The 17,489-nt window shown below is 42.6% G+C and overlaps 1 protein-coding gene across 1 annotated transcript in view; it reads left to right on the top strand.

Annotated features, from left to right (window-relative positions):
- Positions 1 to 11,151: 11,151 nt before the first annotated feature.
- Positions 11,152 to 17,489, top strand: part of RBM33 (RNA binding motif protein 33) — a 146,268-nt gene continuing 139,930 nt past the window's right edge. Inside the window, exon 1 of the mRNA XM_073334566.1 lies at positions 11,152 to 11,260. Coding sequence (XP_073190667.1) covers positions 11,236 to 11,260 — 25 coding nt within the window. The 5' untranslated portion in view covers positions 11,152 to 11,235. The remainder of the gene's footprint in view (positions 11,261 to 17,489) is intronic.

Raw genomic sequence — 17,489 nt, 5'->3', positions numbered from 1 at the left:
GCCCGGAGCACCCTCCTGCACCCTAAACCCCTCATCCCCAACTCCACCACAGAGCCCACACCTCCAGCCAGAGCCCTCAACCCCCTGCACCCCACTCCCCTGCCCCATCCCGGAGCCCCCTCCCACACCCTGAACTCCTCATTTCTGAGCCCACCCCAGAGCCCGCACCCCCATCCCAGAGCACCCTCCTGTACCCCAACCTCCAATTTTGTGAGCATTCATGGCCCACTGTACAATTTTTACACCCAGATGTGGCCCTCAGTCCAAAAAGTTTGCCCACCCCTGCCCTAACCCCTTGAAGATAATGGGAAGATTCTTTTTGAACTCAAACTTCAGACCAGGCCCTCAATCTCCACCTGAATGGATGTCTTGATACATTGGAAATAAAATCTACAGGCCCTGTCACTTTCACTTAATGAAGGACAATGGCAACATTCCTTCTCATTATAATCTTCCGATAAAAACCCATCACAATCTTTACTGAACACTAAACTATCAAGTGTTGCAAGAAAAGGCAACAACATAGAACTTAAAAATATAAAGGTCCTTTTAATTAAAGATTTAAAACAGCAAGAAGGCACCAACGCCTTTGTCTTATCTCTCAGATAAAGACCTCTTGGGCTAAGCTTGGCAAATCCTTATCTGACAGATAAAGGACCACTATGATGGGCCTTATCGCTTAATTGAATCGTAATACTATGAACAATGAAGTCAATAATTTGTTATACAAGAGAGCACTTCAGATTGTGTCTGTATTGGACAAAGCATGTCCATTGGCTCTCTGTATTGTGGATGGTGTAATGGGTCATGTTTTGTAACCTGTTCCTGGGCAGGAAGGAACTGATTATAAACAAAGCTTAATGTGGATAGCCTGTGATAAATAAATCTGCTGGATTGACCAGATAAATTAAAGACCCCCAGGAAGAAACTGATTTGACATATTAAGGGCCTGATCCTGCCAGCCCTTCATGTGTGGACGGATGTCAAAGGGGGCTCTGCATATAGAACATTTGTAGGATCTTGCCCAGCCAAAATGCAGAGCCAGCTCCCCAGCACAATGTAAAAGTGAATATATCCCTAAATAATTTTTAAAACATTGTGAAATCAATTAAACAAACATAGTCAATGAGAACAGACACCCAGGGGTGAGTCCTGATAGTAAGTAATAGGAGTACAGTTCACATCAGTGTAATATTGATGTCTACGTACACCAGTGTGAGAGGAGAATTAAGCCAATAACATATATCAGTAGTGTTTACACAACAACAAATACCATACTACAGTGGTTTTCAACCTGTGGTCTGCAGATGCCGGGCAGTCCACAGACTATGTCTAAGTACTCCATAGGGGTCCGCATCTCCGTTTGATATTTTCTAGGGGGTCAGCAAACAAAAAAGGGTTGAAAACTACTGCCTTAGTATCAAGATTCCTTTTTTAAAATCAACCTTCCATGAACATCAAAGCCAACCCAAAGTTATCTTGTTTGCTACACAGACAAGTGTATTTTCAGAAAACTGTTTAATACTTGCAGTTCTTTACAAATAAACCCATTATTAAAATAAAGCACTGGCAAGATCTTTTCATTTATTTTTCATAGTATCAAATGCTCCTGTCAGCAGTGGAACCTCTAAGTGCATGTGCAAAATATCAAATAACATCCATTGTAAGGGACCAGGGCTTACACAGTCTGGCCCAGTGGTCACAGGTGTGCTTGTGTCCAAATGCTGACGACGGCCATAAGGCAGTAGTCCGTGAGCAAGGGTCGGAAGAATCACTAGAGCCGGGTTCAATAAGCAAGAGTCAGGGTTAGAGTCAGGCCTGGAACAGAAACCAGAAGTAGTACCAGGTTGGAATCAGAAGGCAAGAGTCAGAGATCAGAAGACAAGATGTGTTCAGGAGTCACAACAGGCCAGAAGGCCGTGTGGATGCCAACACAACCTCCTGGGGCACCCTCCAGAGTTAAATAGTGTACTTGACCAATCAGAGGGCCACAGGCTGTAGTAGAAAGACCCTGAGACATGAGGCCTGGCATAAGGGGCCTGGTACGAACCTGAGGCCTGAACTAAAGTAGTAGTCAGGCCCTGCTAATAAAACCAAAGTTAGCAAAAATTAGGCTGAGAGTAGAAGTCAGACCCTGCTATAAAACGTGCTTGCTTGCAAGTTCACAGAAATGTGCAAGACAGGCCTGGCATTGCAAAAACACACACATTCCTAAGAAGTGCTAGGCACAGGACACTCGTGCAAACACATTCCATAAGGGCATGGGCGGGGGGCATAATAGGCCGGGGAGACTAAGCTTCCGCTAACCCAGGCCACCCATGCAGAAGAGTGGTACCAGAACACCCTGCTACAGGGTTATGGTGTAAACACATTCCTTGAAGATGATACAAGGACACACTGACCCTCTCGTAAAGATAAGGTTAAGATGACAGGGTGATGAATAGAGATGTTTTGATCGAACCAACATGTACAAGGTAAAGGGTTGTAACTAGCTATGTTAGAGGGGCAATATGTAACTTGCTTGTATCAGTGTATAAAAGGGAGGCTCAGAGGGTGTGTCTTTGGCCAGCCGAGAGCGGAATGGAAGTCCTGCCATTCACTGAGCTGAGTCCATTGTCACTGGGATACATCCCTTAGTATCCCTTGAGAGTCTGTCGGGTGCTATTAACGTGCTTCATTGACAATAAATCTGGCCAGGTGCCTTCGCTTCTAAACCACGTCTTGTGGTCTTATTGGGCAGTTCAGTTGGAGCCTGCTCTATGGGCTCTCTGGCCAGAGCCAGTGCAGCACAGAGAGAAAACACAGGCTACTGTCTAAGTACACAGGCTACTGTCATTCTGGACCCTTTGGGCAGTACTTCCTGCAGCACCCAACTTCTACAGTGTTGCCTGGATATGGGTCTGCCTGCTGTCCTAGTAGGAATGTCAGCTGTCCCAGGCTCTACAGACCTGGGTTCTAGTCACACAGATCCTTACATTATCCTTCTTCAGGGGTGCCTCACTGGTGGGCCTGGTTTGTCCAGGTGTTCCTGATGAAAACTTTTGACCAGGTCAGGGACATGGACATGGACAGCAGGTTCCCAGGTGTGCTCTTCAGGACCTTAGCCCTCCCAATCAACTAGGTAGTACAGCTTCCCCCTCTGCAGTTTAGAGTTGAGCTAGCATAGACTATATATTGCTCATGCCTTTGGACTTCGACTGGTGGGGGTGGCTGTTGGGACCGGTCAGGAGAGAGGCTCTCTGTGTAAGGCTTCAGGAGAGATACATGGAAAACAGGGTGCATTTTAAAGGATCGAGGAACCTGCAATTTGAAGGTGATGGGGTTGATTTGCTGACAAAGCTGCAACAGTCCAGAGTCTGGCTTGTGGGATGTCCTGTTTGTACGGAGATATTTTGCTGCAAGCCAGACCTTCTGACCCATGGTGAGAGCTGGGCCTTCCTGGTGTTGATGGTCTGTATAATGCTTGTAGTCCCTTTTCGTATCTTTGAGGTGGTCCTTGAGCTCCTCCTGGATTTGATGAATTCACTGGATCCAGCCGGCAGTTGCTGGATTCAGGAACACTGTTGGAAAGGCCGGATGGAAGTGAGGATGGAACCGTAATTTGCAAAAAAGGTGATCTACCCCATGAAGGCATAATTGGTAGCTTTGAGTGAGAACGCGGCATGAGGATGGAGGGAGAACCAGTTATCTTGATGGTAGTTGAGAAAGCACCTTAGGTATTGTGTTAATACTTGGTTCACCCCCTCTGTCTGCCCATCTGGCTGGGGATGTGATGCAGAAGACGTAAAAGGCTGAATGTCCATTAACCAGAACATTTCATGCCAAAAGCATGCGACAAACTGTGGGCCCCAGTCTGAGTTGATATGGTCCAGAAGCCCATGAAGATGGATCACATGCACCACTAGGAGCTGAGACATTGTTTCAGCAGAGGCAGGCGGTCACAGGGATGAAGTGTGCCATTTTGGTCAGTTGGTCTATAACAGTCAAGACTACTGTGTAGCTGAACAAAAGTGGGATGGGGCATAGGTGGTCTGGCCTAGTGGTCACAGCTGGCTAGTGCCCACACATCAAGGACAGCCATAAGACAGTAGTCCATGAGCAGTGGTCATAAGAATGGCTAGAGTCAGGTTCAGTAAACAAGAGACAGGGTCACAGTCAGGCCGAGATTGGAGACCACAGATCAGAGGTAGTACCAGGCTGGAATCAGAAGGCAAGAGTCAGGGTCAGAGCCAGGCTGGAGTCAGAGACCAGAGATTGGAAAACAGGATGTGGTTGGGAGTTGCAGGAGGTCTGAAGTCTATGTGGATTGCCCAGGGTTAAATAGTGCGCTTGACCAATCAGAGGGCTGCTGGGTTCAGTGTCACAGTCTGGAGCAGCACGCAACTGTGAGTGCCTGTGAGTGCAACTGTGAGTGCCTTCTTCAGGGCAGACTGTCAAAAACAGAGCAGTCACCCCAAACTGGTGGCATGTTCTATAATTAGATTTCACCAAGCCAGGAACAAATGTCAACTCTGGATCACTATACCAGTCTTACCATAGAGTCACAGACAGTCAGTCCCCTTAGACTCTCCAGTCTATCTTGCCACGTTGGCAAGCTGGACTTAGTGATAAATGGTCAGTCACACCAAAAATCACAAAACATTCAGGTTGCTTCCAGTCCCAAGAGACCAGTCACTTACCCCAAATCAACTGGTACTTGAGATCTTACAAAGACAATCCCTGTAGCCAATCTTGTAATAAACTATCTAAAGGTTCATTAACTAGGAAAAAGAAATAGAAGAATTATTTACAGGTTAAAGCCAGCAAACGTGTATACACGAATGAGTTACCATCTAGGATTCCTAAAGATGACAGAGATGTGGTAATCTGTCATTTCAGAATGTCTTTCAAGGTGCACCCAGGGGGCTCCCATAGTGAGCTCTGCCTTTGTTTAATGTCTCTGGCCCTGTGACAGTTCAAATAGCAACGAGATGATCAATTTTCTGGTGACTCTGTTTTATCTTTTACTTTTGGCCTTCCAGCCCATGAGATGAGCTCCCTTGCACATAGCATTTCCAAGGTGTGACAGGGCCATTCACCAATCCTTTGTATTGTGACAAAGTGGAAAAGAAAGGGCACAAACAAGAAAGGTCACAACAGTCCAGCCAACAACTATGTCTCCTCCAAGATTACATCAGTCACTTCTGTGAGAAAATCTGCAGGGCACAAAATGGGCTCCCCAGCCACTTAAAAATGAGCCAATGAACCCCCTTACCAGACATCATCCTCGCATCGAGAGATAGCGGAAGATTTTTAACAAGTCCGGTCTCCTCACTACCGTATACAAGCCCTGATTGATTTCAGTTGGCATTGGATCAGACCAATAGACACGTGTAAATTGATTTCAGTAGGCATTGGATCAGACCAATAGACACCTGTAAAAAGAACAACCTTGCACACCTTATCAGGTGTGTATTGAATCCAGAATTCCTCATCAGGTACACATTGGTACAGTGTGAATATTGTGGGCTTATCTGCAGCAAGTGCAACAGAATGTTTACTTGGTCACGTGGCATTGTCATGACAGCCAGGGATGCACATACAGAATGCATCTTGTGGTTTACTTTCTGCATTGGAAGAATTGCAGGCTGGGGCTGGAATTAACCTTGTTTAGAAGAAGGTTGCCAAGAGCTCAGACACCATTTTGAAAGGAAATGACATGTCCAGGCTTATGATTTAAGGGCTGACAAGCTGGGTCTAAGGATGGGGCATTCATCTATCTCAGCCTGGAGAGATAAGAGACCAAAAGCCATATGTATTTGTTCTGGTAGACAAATGGGTACTTGAATACAAGTTCCTAAGGAGGGAAGCTGTGGTAAGAATATATCTTAGCATAATATATTAGTTAGAGAATTGGCATTCATTTACTGTTGATAAGATTGAAATTAAACTAAGAAAAATAAAACAACAAAGTGTTGTTTTATGGTAATTATTTTTGAAAGCCTGATTCATCTGCACTTTTTTTATGGATGTAGGTGCTTACTGCACAAACACTGTCAGACTTGAAAACAAATGTGTATATATCTTCCCCGTCTTTCCCTCTTTACCTTGTGCTTATTGTTGTTAACCTCCACAAAGTAATTTGAACAAAAAGGGAAGGAAAAAATAACGTGACTGCTCCAAAACAGTCTACTAATCACCTTAGACAGATCTCTTAGAGAAAACCCTTAACCCCAAAACTATGCCACCAGAAAAACAATAAAGGTTATTGTTGGGGTAGTGACTTTACTACCTCCCTAGCTCTTACATAGCACTCTTCATCACTAGGTCTAAATTTCTTTACAAAAAGAGGTCAGTATGATTATCCCCATTTTACAAAATGGGAAACTGAGGCACAGAGAGGCAAAGTAACTTGCCAAAGGTCACCCAGCAGGCCAGTGGGAGAGCCAAGAGTAGAACCCAGATTCCCAGTCCAGTGCTCTGTCCACTAGGCCACATAATTTTCCATAGCTTATGATTAATCCACCTAAAAGATGATCTGCCATATTCCCAGGTCACGGTCAGCTAAAAACTCTAGAAGCCATGGCGACAACACATGATTTTCATTAAACTCTCAGTGATATTTAAGAATTCGCTCTTCTATACTGGTTTTCATCTATAGATCTCAAACTGTGTTGAGAAGTATCTTTAACCCCATTTTACAAATGGGGAAACTGAAGCTCAGGGTCTTCATACAATGTAAGTACTACAACTACAATCCTAAATAACAGCAGAGGTAGAGAGAAAAACTGAGAGATGTACAGTAGGAAAGAGAAAAAAGATAGAGACGAAATGTGCTGGAGAGTCAGTGAGTTCCATAGATACAGGGAAGCTGTGTTGGATAATGACAGACATGGAGGAAAAAACTCCTTCCACCAGCAGTGATAAGGAGGGATGGAGAGGGGATTGGATATTTTTCTTAAAAAAATATGCTCTGATTCAAACAGGAATTAATTAATTCAGGGAAGTTCTGTGGCCTGTGTTATACAGGAGGTAAAACTAGATTACCACAGTGGTCCCTTCTTGGCCTTTATAATCTATGAATCTATGAGATCAGCACTAGATAAGGAAAAAGCAAAGGAAACGGGGCAGAGGCAGTCAAGGTTCAGGCAATCCAGGAGATGCGTCTGAAAGAATCATGGTAATTCAGAAGAAAGTCTTAAGGACTTTGAGCCTGGAGAGTCCTGATGAAAAATAAAGAGCATTTACAGTAGCTTGATATCAAAGATGAAGGACCACAACCTCACTTAAGGGAAAGTCTCAAGGAAAGAGAATGGTACTAGTAGAGCAGCGCCTGCAGCCACAGTTTTATTAAATGCAAATTCTATGCTAAGGCACAGTAAAAATCATAAGTCAGGAGGAGATTCAGGCACCTGTCTGGACAAGGCTCAAGACAAAGATCTGAGAGATCATCATGGCCTGAATCATCAAAAGCTTTAAAAATCAACAGCACAAACTTGAGGTCAATGTAAAGAGCACAGGGTGAATATCGTAGGATAATGGCTGTTCAAAACAATCAGCAAACATGTTGCTGCATTCTGACCAAGTTGTGAATGATACAAGTGTGCCGCCAAAAGCCAGAGGCAGTGGGAATGATGGTAATTAAACCTTGTAGTATGAGGGCATGCATTACTTTTGCAAAGTTGTCACAAGGTAAATAGGGGAGGAGCCTGCACAAAATATGCAACTGGAAAACACCATTGTAGAATAGCTGACACATGGCTTTCCACAAAAAAGGTCATGCTTAATAGTGTTACCAGGATTCTTAATCTTCCTTTGCATATCATCAGCAAAAAGATGATGCTCTACCTTATGTTCTGAAATGATCTCAAGAACCAATGATACAAATCTCTCATTGATGAGCCATAATGCCCCATTGCCACAGATTGACTTTTGTCTTTTGTTTTTGTTGCCTATGCACTGTCCCACTTGTGGGATGCATGCACTAGTGCAACTGGGGTTCAGAAACCTTCAAGAGATGGCCTCTTTGTGCCATCAGAATAGTGTCAAGTGACCAAAGCAGGATGAAAAACTTAGACCCAAGTGTGATATCAGTTTAATATAAATGTTTGTTTAGCCCTCTATATGTCTGGTGTAGTATAACTCAATGAAAACATTTAATATACAGTGCTGTTCATTAAAAGCAATCAAACTGGTAGAAAAAGACTGAAAACAATCATGAAAATACTATAAATGCCAATTTATACATTGATGCTATGTCCTCACTTTGAATACTGTTTTCACTGAACACAATTTTCCATCTCAGAAATAGAAGAGGTTCAGAGAAAGCCTGCAAAAATTATTAGAAGCATGAGCAGACTTGCATCTTGTAATAGCTTTTCATTAGGGGTCACTGATGCAATCATAAAACCTTTCCTTAAGGAGAGTAGGCAGGTTTAATTCACTTTCTTGTTTGGAGGGAAACTTCAATGAGTTTCCTTTTGTGTTGCAAAGCATCTACACAAAAAGAAGGTTGACACCAAGATGTACCGACCCCATTGAAGTCAATAGGAGTTTTGCCATTGATTTCAGTGGGGCCAGGATTTTACCTTCTGACTCCATACAATTCAATCTGAAGGATTGCGTTAAAGTACCAGCAAGCAGTTCCTGCAGAAGGACTGTGTGTTAAAATGCAGTGAATTTTTGGCTGCAAGTCTGGGTGTGTCCTTGGAAAGAGACAAAAAGTCAGTCTCTAATCATTATGATTGAGACGAAAATCTCAAAAACGAGATTGAACTTACAAATTTACATTGGCATAACTACATTGCTCAGGGGTGTGAAAAATCCACACTCCTGATTCATCCTAAATAAGAGTTGCACCGACCTAATCCCCAGTGTAGACAACACAGTCTATGTTGATGGGAGAGTTTCTCTCGTTGACATAGCTACTGCCTCTTGCAGAAGTGGATTAATTAAATTGCCAGGAGAAGCTTTCCCATTGGCATTGCAGTGTCTTTACTAAGGTGCTACAGCCTTTTAGTGTAGACTTGCCCTCAGTGTAACTGATGCAGAGATGAGACTTGCACAGTAGCTCTCAGAGGTGTGAACTGTCCATTCATCTCAGTGGCAGCTTAGTCAGAAACCCTGTAGTGACCAACATAAGTGACCCCTCTTTGGTGTCACCAGTGGGTGGCATTTGGGAAATACAACTTTTTTCCCCCTCCAGCTAGGGAGCTGAGCCCAAGAATTCTGGCTGGGCCCATAGGCATATTCAAGCGCCAGAGTGAAGGAGCTAAACTCCAGAAGCCCATCTGCACAATCTACTGTGTAAATAGCATCTCATTTTGGTGACTTAATGGGTGGGATTTATTTTGTGGGTGGAGCTTACAGGAGTACTGCCACCTTTTTTTCACCCAATCTGAGCCCTAGGCAGGGGGGATGCATGATCTAGTTCAGGGGTTCTCAGACTTTTGTACTGGTGACCCCTTTCACATAGCAAGCCTCTGAGTGCAACCCCCCTTATACATTAAAAACACTTTTTAATATATTTAACATCATTATAAATGCTGGAGGCAGACAGCTCGCGACACCCCATGTAATAACCTCACAACCCCCTGAGGGGTCCTGACCCCCATTTTGAGAACCCCTGACCTAGTTGGTCTTTTCCATTTCTAAGTACTAGCACAGCTGCTAGAAAAGATTTGTGGAAGCATTATAAAATTATCAGCTCAGACACAAAATCTGTTTTCAAATCTCAGTGCAGGCACTCTACTTGGCACCGGTCAGGCCTCAGTTTGGAGTACCGTGTCCAATACTGGGTTACACACTTCAGAAAAGATATGGATAAACTGGAGCAAGTCCAAAAAACAACAAAAATGATAAAAGGTTTAGAAAACCTGACTTATGAGGAAAGCCAAAAAAACTGAGCAAGTTTAGTCTTGAGAAAACAAGACTGAAGGGGAACTAATAATAGTCTTTAAATGACAAGGGCTGTTATAAAGAGGATGGTGATCATTTGTTCTCCATGTCCACTGAAGGTAGGACAAGAAGTAATCTGCAGCAAGTGACATTTAGGCAGGTTAGCTATTAGGAAAAAGTTTCTAATTATAAGGATAGTTAAGCACTGGAACAAGCTTCCAAGGGAGCTTGTGTAATCTCCACCACTGAAGACTTTTAAGACCAGGCTGGACAAACATCTGTCAGGGATGATCTTGATTTAGTCCTGCCTCAGCACAGGGGGTGAGAGCTGATCTCTCGAGGTCCCGTGCAGCCACTGTTCCCTCTAAGCTGTGCGCGTGCACACAGATCCTAAACCCCGTGCACACAGTGAAACACCGCGCACACAAAAATTTGCACAGAAGCACAATTTGCACTGAAGCAATTTTTTGCACACACGGCCTGTCAAAAATGAGAGGGCACATTGCTTGCAGCCCTACATTGCTATGATTCCCTGGTCGGATTTCTGCACAGGATCCCTGACGTGCCACCAGGGCCCATCGGTTGCCTGGGCAGGTGGGTGCAGCATCTTGCCAGCCCAGCTTGCAGCATTCCCTGCTCTCTATCAGGCAGCGCAGGTGTGCCTGTCCTAGGCCCTGCACCTGCTAGGGTCTAGGTTTGCCTCCACTCTGAGCAGCGCCGCGCACCGCCGCGCCGCACCACTCCACTCCAGCGAAGCCAGTGCGCACGCCCCAAGGAAGGACGCCTTTGGCCCACCACGCACCCTAAAGCAGCTCTCCTCCAGCCCACAGCGAGCAGCCCTTTGCGCATGCGCACTGAAGCCCGCAGCTTTGCCTCCAGCATCCCCAGCCGCAGATACACGCCTGTCCAGTAGACTGCGGCGTACGTCACCAAGATCGGCGCCGTCACTTTTGGCGCATGCGCTTTGCGTCTCAGTCAGTCTGTTTTTGTATTTCCGGCCGAGGCAAGTGCGGCGCATGCGCCCATCGTGATAGCCTCGGCGCGGTCTTCCTCAGCCAGCCAACCAGTGGCCTTTCTTCGCCTTCCTCTCTCAGAGGGAAGGGTTGGCCCTCCACTATCCCATGATGCGCTGCGGCCGCGACCCCCAGCCGTCAGTGGCGGCCGCCATGTTGTGTTAGTTTGTTGTTCTCTTGCGGCTGGTGGTACAGAGCAGGCGGCGGGAGGGCGGAGTACCCTCGCCCCCTGCAGCCGGGCGCCGAGCGGGGCTTGCGTCCGAGGCCTTTCCCCCACTCCGAGCCCTCATTGCAGCTGCGGGAGGCACCGCCAGGAGCGGCCGCCGCCCGGGCAGGAGGAGGCGCCATGGCTGCTGCCTTGGGAGGAGCAGGTAGCTGAGACCTGCGGTGCGACTGCCTGGCGAGAGGGCGTGGGCAGCAGGGGCGCTAGGAGTTATGGTGGAGGCCAGCGGCCTAGGGGGACTGCAGGGGAGCCGACGAGAGCTCTGGCCGCGGGGGCTGGGGGCTTACGGCGCTGAAGGGGGCCTGCAGGTGGCGTCGATGGGGCTTATCTACCCCTTCCCTGTGGGGTGTCTCCTGTCGTTTCCCCAATCAGAAGCGCTGGGGAGTGAAATTGACTCGGTTCTGGTCAGTTTCGCGGCTGCTCCTCAGGCTTCGAATAACTGACCAGGCCCCTCAGTTGCTCTTCTGATGCCTGGGAAAATTGTGGGCAGCAGCCAAGGGGCTGGTGTGGGAAGCCTCCTGAAGGCCTCACTGCTTCACGTTTAGAAAGATCTTTTTCCATTCGTAAGGGCTGCACACTTTTACAAAATGAAAGTTTCTATAGTTTGTGTTTTTAGCACTCTCTTGCCAGGAAAGAGCAGTAAATCTCATTGGCACAGCAGATTTACCAAGCTCTGGACTAGATGGGACCTAATGGGTCATAGAATCATAGAATACCAGGGTTGGAAGGGACCTCAGGAGATCATCTAGTCCAACCCCTGCTCAAAGCAGGACCAATCCCCAATTTTTGCCCCAGATCCCAAATGGCCCCCACAAGGATTGAACTCACAACCCTGGGTTTAGCAGGCCAATGCTCAAACCACTGAGCTATCCCTGCCCCCATTTTCATCCATTTTCATCTCATATTTTTATTCAGAGGCTTTTATTCCAGTGGCATTCGTATGTGACCACTTCCCCAGTAATAACTTATCCTAAAAACCACCTTGTGAGGTAGTTATCCCTATTATACAAATGGAGAACTGAAGCACAGGCAGATTAATTAACTTGCTCATAGTCACATAGAAAATGTGTGACACAGCCAAGATTTCAACTCCAGAACTCTTACCACTTGGCCATTCTTCCTTGAGTTGTATGAGTCTATAAAATTAAAATAGCCTATTGGTTTATCTTGTCCTATTCTAAATGTCTCAAGCAATATTTTGCATATCTACAAAATGCAATTTTTTAAGAGTTAAAGATATGCTGGGTCACATCTAATCAGTTCTTCAGAAAAGTATAATGTAAAAAACGTATTCAACTTTTCCCTGCTCTGTAGCTCTTGGGAATCAGTTTCATTAAGAAATGTACTTGTATTTAAATACTTTTTTTTTACAGTTGGGTTAGCTGATAGGATGCTGCCTCTTTGGCAGAAACAATGGCAAGTTATGATTATCATTAGCACTAATTATGAGCAAACCCAGTTGGGAGCAAGATTTACTCACAAGTAACTGTCATAGTGCTGAACATGACTTATCCTTGTTACACAGATAAGTCAGGTAACATCATGTTGACCAATTGTTAAAAAGGATGTAAACATAATTAAAGTTCCTAGTGAAGATAAGCCCTTAAAAGAAAATGATTGTCAATGTTTAATTGTTAAAAATTGAAAAAGTGGGGAGGATTTTGGGGTAGGATCAGAATGCGAGCAACACTAGTACAAGTATACATGATTGTAAATACCTTTGAGGGTGTCAAGTTTTAATGGTGTCAAATATTGTTTTGGATGTTTTTTTTTTTTAAATCTACTTGAGGTGACTAGATGAAAGAAACTAGTGCATTTGTTATGTGAAAGTGAACTCTGAAAACTTGGGTTCTGTTACTGAGGTTTTTAAAATTCACACTGTAAAAACACTTGATATTTTGTGGAAAGGAAAAATATGTCGTCTTTAGATGTATTTAAAAACTCTCACAAGCTTCATGGGCATCCTTTTGTGTGAAAACGTGTCCATGACAGTCAAGATCAGGGAGCTGGAGTTGATCGAAATGTTGTTTGAAGCTACAGGTATATTATTATTTGTCTTACTGTAGTGCCTAGGAGCCCTAGTCATGGACCGGGACCCCATTGTGCTAAGTGTGGTTCAAAAAAATGTTTGTTCAGCGTCAGCATTGTGTTCAGCAATGAACAGAGGTTGGGAAGATGTGGTCCTTGTCCCTGTGAGCTTACAATATAGACTATGTATTACTTTAAAAAAAAAAAAAGTGTTGCTCGTTGAAATAGTTCTCCTGATGTAATATTCTAGTGTAGACAAAAGTGCACATAAAGACTATCTCAATGTAGCTAGTAGAGGTGAACCCCTGGTTAGGGGGATTGTTAAATATATTATTCAATATTCCAAACTGCTAGATGCTTTAATGTACAAATAAAAACACATAGTCCCTTTCTGAAGAGTTTACGATGTAATTTTAAACATATTTCACAGTAGTAAACTGTAGGCCAGAGGATGTGGTGAGGAAAAACAAGGAACTCAACAATGATATATGGTTACTCAACTTAGGTATGTGCACATCTTAGTTGGTCAGTTTTAAAAAAAATATGCATTAATGTTGTAGATTCAATTCTTGTTCCCATCGCAGAATTGAGTTTAAGGAATGAGGAGAGGTGATCTAGAATAGGGTGGCCACTTCCTGTGTTGGGGGTGATACAATAATTAGACAGAGATGGTTGTGGGAGAAATGAATAGGTTGTGGCATCAAGGATGGTGATATTAGCTGGGTAGACAATAAAGGACAATGTTGGTTGCTGTGACTTTGAAAGTAAAGATAAAAGTTGAAACTTGATGTGGGGAAGAAATGGGGAGCCAGTGAAGGGGTGCAAAGAGGGAGTATCAAATGGTCAGAACTGGTGAGGCAGATAACTTTAGCCAAGTGTATTTTATGTGGACTGTAAGGGAGGTGATGTCTCAAGGAAACTCTGGAGGAAGAGGTTATAGTAGACAGGTTGGGTTTGGATGAGAGTCGGAGCTCTTTGGATAGAGAAGGGTTGGACCTATGAGAGAGAGAACATAATTTCTTCCACTAGCACTCTAGCATCCTTCCCTTCATCTTTGTATGTTGTTAGCCATTGCACAATTCAGAGGTGTACTACAAATTCTCCTGAACCCTGCACAGGTCCAGTTAAAATTGTTTGTCTCACTTCACTGTAACTTAATTTCTCTTGACAATAAAAGGCAAAACCTAGAGAGAGATTTGTTTTTTGTGCAGTCAGATGGGCTGAGTCCTGGATATTGTTGTGTACATAAGATGCATGCTACTTTGTCATGCTGTCTGACAGTTTGCCACTACTGTGTGTGTTCCATTTTGGCTATATTGAAACTATATTGACAAGGGCCTACAGAAGTTAGGGTTTTGAAAATTACAGTGACCTGAGGCCAGGACTAATAAGGCATTACCACTTTGAGGGGCTAGTGGCAGATAGTTTTCAAATTTTCATGGCTAAAACCAACTCTTTTCATACCTTTAGAAAGCTGTCCTTTGAAAGTCATACCATTCTGATTAGTATTCATAAAGTGCCAATGACTTCAGAGGGAGTATCTTAATGAGTAAGTGCTCACACAAGCATAAGGATTGCACAATTTGGCCCTGAATGAGTGTACTGCAGATATTTTTGTCTCTTTAGTTCATACAAACCATAATTTTATGTAATAGTCATTTGACAAAATAAAGCTATGTTAAATTATGCACAGTTCTGCATGTGATATTTATTGACATTCTTTTCTGTTTTTTTGTTTTGTTTTTTAAAGTCTTAGAGATCTGTTATCAATCGACTTAATGATTTGCTACAGAAGACATTGTTTATGGCAAATAACTAGCAAAGAATATTAATAATGGTACATTGTCAGGGATTATGCACTGCTCTCTTGCTGATCATTGATCTAGGACCAGTGTTTGGAAAAACTGCTAATTCACAACAATTTTTCTAAGCCCTGCCAGGTAAAAGAGAATGGAACTTAAAGAAAAATATATTCATGTAATTCTGATAAGCTGAGATGGGAGAAGAAACAGCTAAACAGTTTTAACAGCCCTTGTCTCACAAAGACTAGACACTGAAGTTCTACATGATCTGAAAACAGGTTCCAGATTTTGAAAAAGTAGCAGCACTGGTTAGACTCTAGCAGTTGTCAAAATAGCTGATGCAAGGTCATATTGAATTAGCCTGGAAAGATCGTACAATAATTGAGTTTTTCAGCTTTCTCTCCAGGTTAACAAAAACTTCCTGCCAGAAACAGTGCCAGCTTGGTTAGTTTGTTAAAATACCCGTTGAGGAAGCAGTTAACTAAACATAGAAGCAATTAAGAAAATACTTCTTGCCTACTGAACATTGGATCATACTGTAGGATATAATTTTTCTCCTGACTTTTACTTACGATTTTTGGACAAGGGGGAAATTTACAAGGTTTTTTGATTTAATGAAATAATGGGATGTTATATGGTATCAAATTCTTGTACTTTGACCAGCAGTAATGAGAAGCATTGAAATGAAATGAAACATACAGGGTGGATTGATTTAAATGAAAATGATTTAAATCATGGTTTTAAATTAGTTTAGCATTTGTACTTTTTAGTTATTTTCCTAAAGAAGGGTTGATTCTAATTGGTTGGTAAGGATTAAAACATTCAATTGCAATTGAATGTAGCATCTGCATTAAATTTGGTGCTTTTTTCTGCTAACCAAGAAGATCTTTTATAGCTACACACATTTATTTAAGCAGTTGTATAGCTTAACTTACATTTTATTCAGATGCTTAATTTTTACATTTTTATTATGTTAGAAAATGTTTCTTATTTACTAGGTGATTTTTTTTTACTTATGATTTGTCAAGGTCTATTTGGATGGAAATTTAAAATTTAATTAAAATACACAAAAGCAGCATTTTAAAATTGTTTATTAAATAAAACTAGCTGAAATGTGCAGGGTATGTAAGAAAAAAAGATTTATCAAATTTATTAAAACATGTTTAAAACTAACTGATATATTAAACAAAGTATTATCTTGTAGTTAGTGAATTGAACTGCTTGTTTCTAGGTCAACATTTTCTTCAAGATTTTAGAACTAGTAAAACTCATCCTTTCACACCTAATTTTTATTCATAGGTTGGAGAGGAAAACAAGGTTTCCTGCTTTTTCACCTCCCAGTTGGTTTCTTAACTCTAATTGAAATGAACAGTTGATTCAACCTAAATGAAAACATAGTGTCTGCATCTGCAGAAGAACTACTACTGTCAAAAACTGGTTTAGCACTTCAACCAGTGTTGGTTCCAGGTGCTTAGTGACTTCCACCAGTTTAGTGGTCTGACTTTCTTTAAACTGGGCAGCAAACATGTACGGTTACTATTTTTTAAATTAATTTAAATGATTTTAGTAAATTTAGACCTTAAGGTAGATTGTCGTAGTTTCAAATTTAATTTTAATTAGGTTTATTTGAAACAATGTATTTCATTTAAATTTAAGAAGTCCAGTTGAAATAAAAAATGATTGATTTTTATCCCATATTGAAAACATACAACTTTCTTACTGTTGGAGGCTTGCAGTCTTTTTCTGTCTGGTATTGTGTGTGAGAGTGAGGGAGAATGGTGTGGTCAAATGTTTTGCTTGGATGAGAGGTTTTAGCCAAAGCTGATTGATCTACCATTCAATCCAAACTGATTCATCTACCACCGTAATGGGGTCTTTAAAGAGCAATTTTTAATTTTAGCCTAGTACACAAGGCCTTATGTATTTTACTGAAGTTTTTTTTAAAAAGGAGCTAGTAGATATGGAAAGAAAAATGAGATCTCCTTGCTCTGTGGAAGCTTGTCCTCAGAAAATCCTTATGATTTTGTGTCCCTTTTAAGCAGGATAATACGTGTAAACATTACCTGCCATACAACACTCAGAATCAGAAAATAATCAATCTACCAAATTATGGAAATATGACTGTCAAACACATGCGACAGTGCTCCCATGTAATAGGAAAATTTAATGCAAGAAAAAATATTGCCAGCAAAGTGAGCCTACTTTGTTAAAAAGAAAAGGAGTACTTGTGGCACCTTAGAGACTAACCAATTTATTTGAGCGTGAGCTGTAGCTCACGAAAGCTTATGCTCAAATAAATTGGTTAGTCTCTAAGGTGCCACAAGTACTCCTTTTCTTTTTGCGAATACAGACTAACACGGCTGTTACTCTGAAACCTGTCAGCTACTATGTTAAGAAACCTTAGTGCGTGTTAAGGAATTGATGTTGGCCAATTCCAGAGGGAGGCCAAACTTGTCTAACAAAATGCTGACTTTCAGCCAGTGTGTGTGCAATTTTGCACTGACTTCTTTCTTTGATAGCAGGGTTTCTTTTGTTGTAGCAATACAG

The sequence above is a fragment of the Lepidochelys kempii genome, chromosome 2, assembly GCF_965140265.1.
Source record: "Lepidochelys kempii isolate rLepKem1 chromosome 2, rLepKem1.hap2, whole genome shotgun sequence".
NCBI lineage: Eukaryota > Metazoa > Chordata > Testudines > Cheloniidae > Lepidochelys > Lepidochelys kempii.
This window is presented reverse-complemented; position numbering and strand designations above follow the sequence as displayed.